Source organism: Orycteropus afer, unplaced genomic scaffold (genome assembly GCF_000298275.1).
Source record: "Orycteropus afer afer isolate SDZICR_OR568_19922 unplaced genomic scaffold, OryAfe1.0 scaffold00014, whole genome shotgun sequence".
NCBI classification, from domain to species: Eukaryota; Metazoa; Chordata; class Mammalia; order Tubulidentata; family Orycteropodidae; genus Orycteropus; species Orycteropus afer.
The window spans coordinates 4257841-4258743 of NW_006921601.1; the positions used below are offsets into that span (position 1 = coordinate 4257841).

The window sequence follows — 903 nt, forward strand, 5'->3', positions numbered from 1 at the left end:
GCCCCTAGGTTAAAAGGCACTTCACACACACACAGCTATGCAGTCGACTCAAAAATACCAGCTAGTCACAAAAATGGCACAGAACCAGGCAAGGTTGTCTATGGTTACACACAAGATCGCCTTGAGTCAGAGCCTACACCATGACAACTAACACTTGAAACAACATATGAAAAATTAATGACCACATTTTATTATTGAAAAGGAGGGATATACCTTTTATATTATCAAATTTGAGGAAGTTAATATGTTAAACATACTCACACCAAGAAGGCAATCTAATTTCACTATTTATTAAATTTAAATAGAGGGCAGTTGGGCTGTGACCAAATAGCACATGATTTCTCAATATCACCAGACTGTGTTTGAAACCATTTTCCTTTGCCATAATTTCATCAAGGCTCTTTTCATCTCACTGTTTTGCAAGCTGTAGATCAGTGGATTCAGCAGAGGGGTAAGCAGTGAGTAAGACAATGACATCAATTTCTTAGTTTCTGGAGAATAGCTGGATTTGGGTTGTAAATAAGTCATATTGGCTGTGCCATAAAAGAGGGTCACAGATGTGAGATGAGAGGCACAAGTGGAAAAGGCCTTTTGCCTCCCAGTGGTTGATGGCATCTTCAGGATGGCAAAGAGAATTCGAATGTAGGATAAGAGTATTAGCAAGAAAGGGACCGTAACAACTAAAAGAGTGCCTGTGAATGCATAGATTTCAAATAAGAAGGTGTCCGCACATGCAAGCTCTAGCACTGGAGGGGTTTCACAAGAAAGATGATTAATTCTATTGGGTCCACAAAAAGGAAAACTAAACACCCATGAGGTTTGCACAGTGGCCACTATGAAACCTAAGGCCCATGAGCATATAACTAATTTCATAAAAACCCTTTTGGTCATAATCACTGGGTA

General features: G+C 39.4%; 1 protein-coding gene across 1 annotated transcript; it reads right to left on the bottom strand.

Annotated features, from left to right (window-relative positions):
* Positions 1-348: 348 nt before the first annotated feature.
* Positions 349-900, bottom strand: LOC103210753 (olfactory receptor 10A3-like; the record flags this gene model as incomplete). The annotated part of the gene is made up of 1 exon (XM_007956671.1): positions 349-900. A coding segment is annotated over one exon (552 nt), but the record flags the coding sequence as incomplete, so codon positions are not given.
* Positions 901-903: the final 3 nt, after the last annotated feature.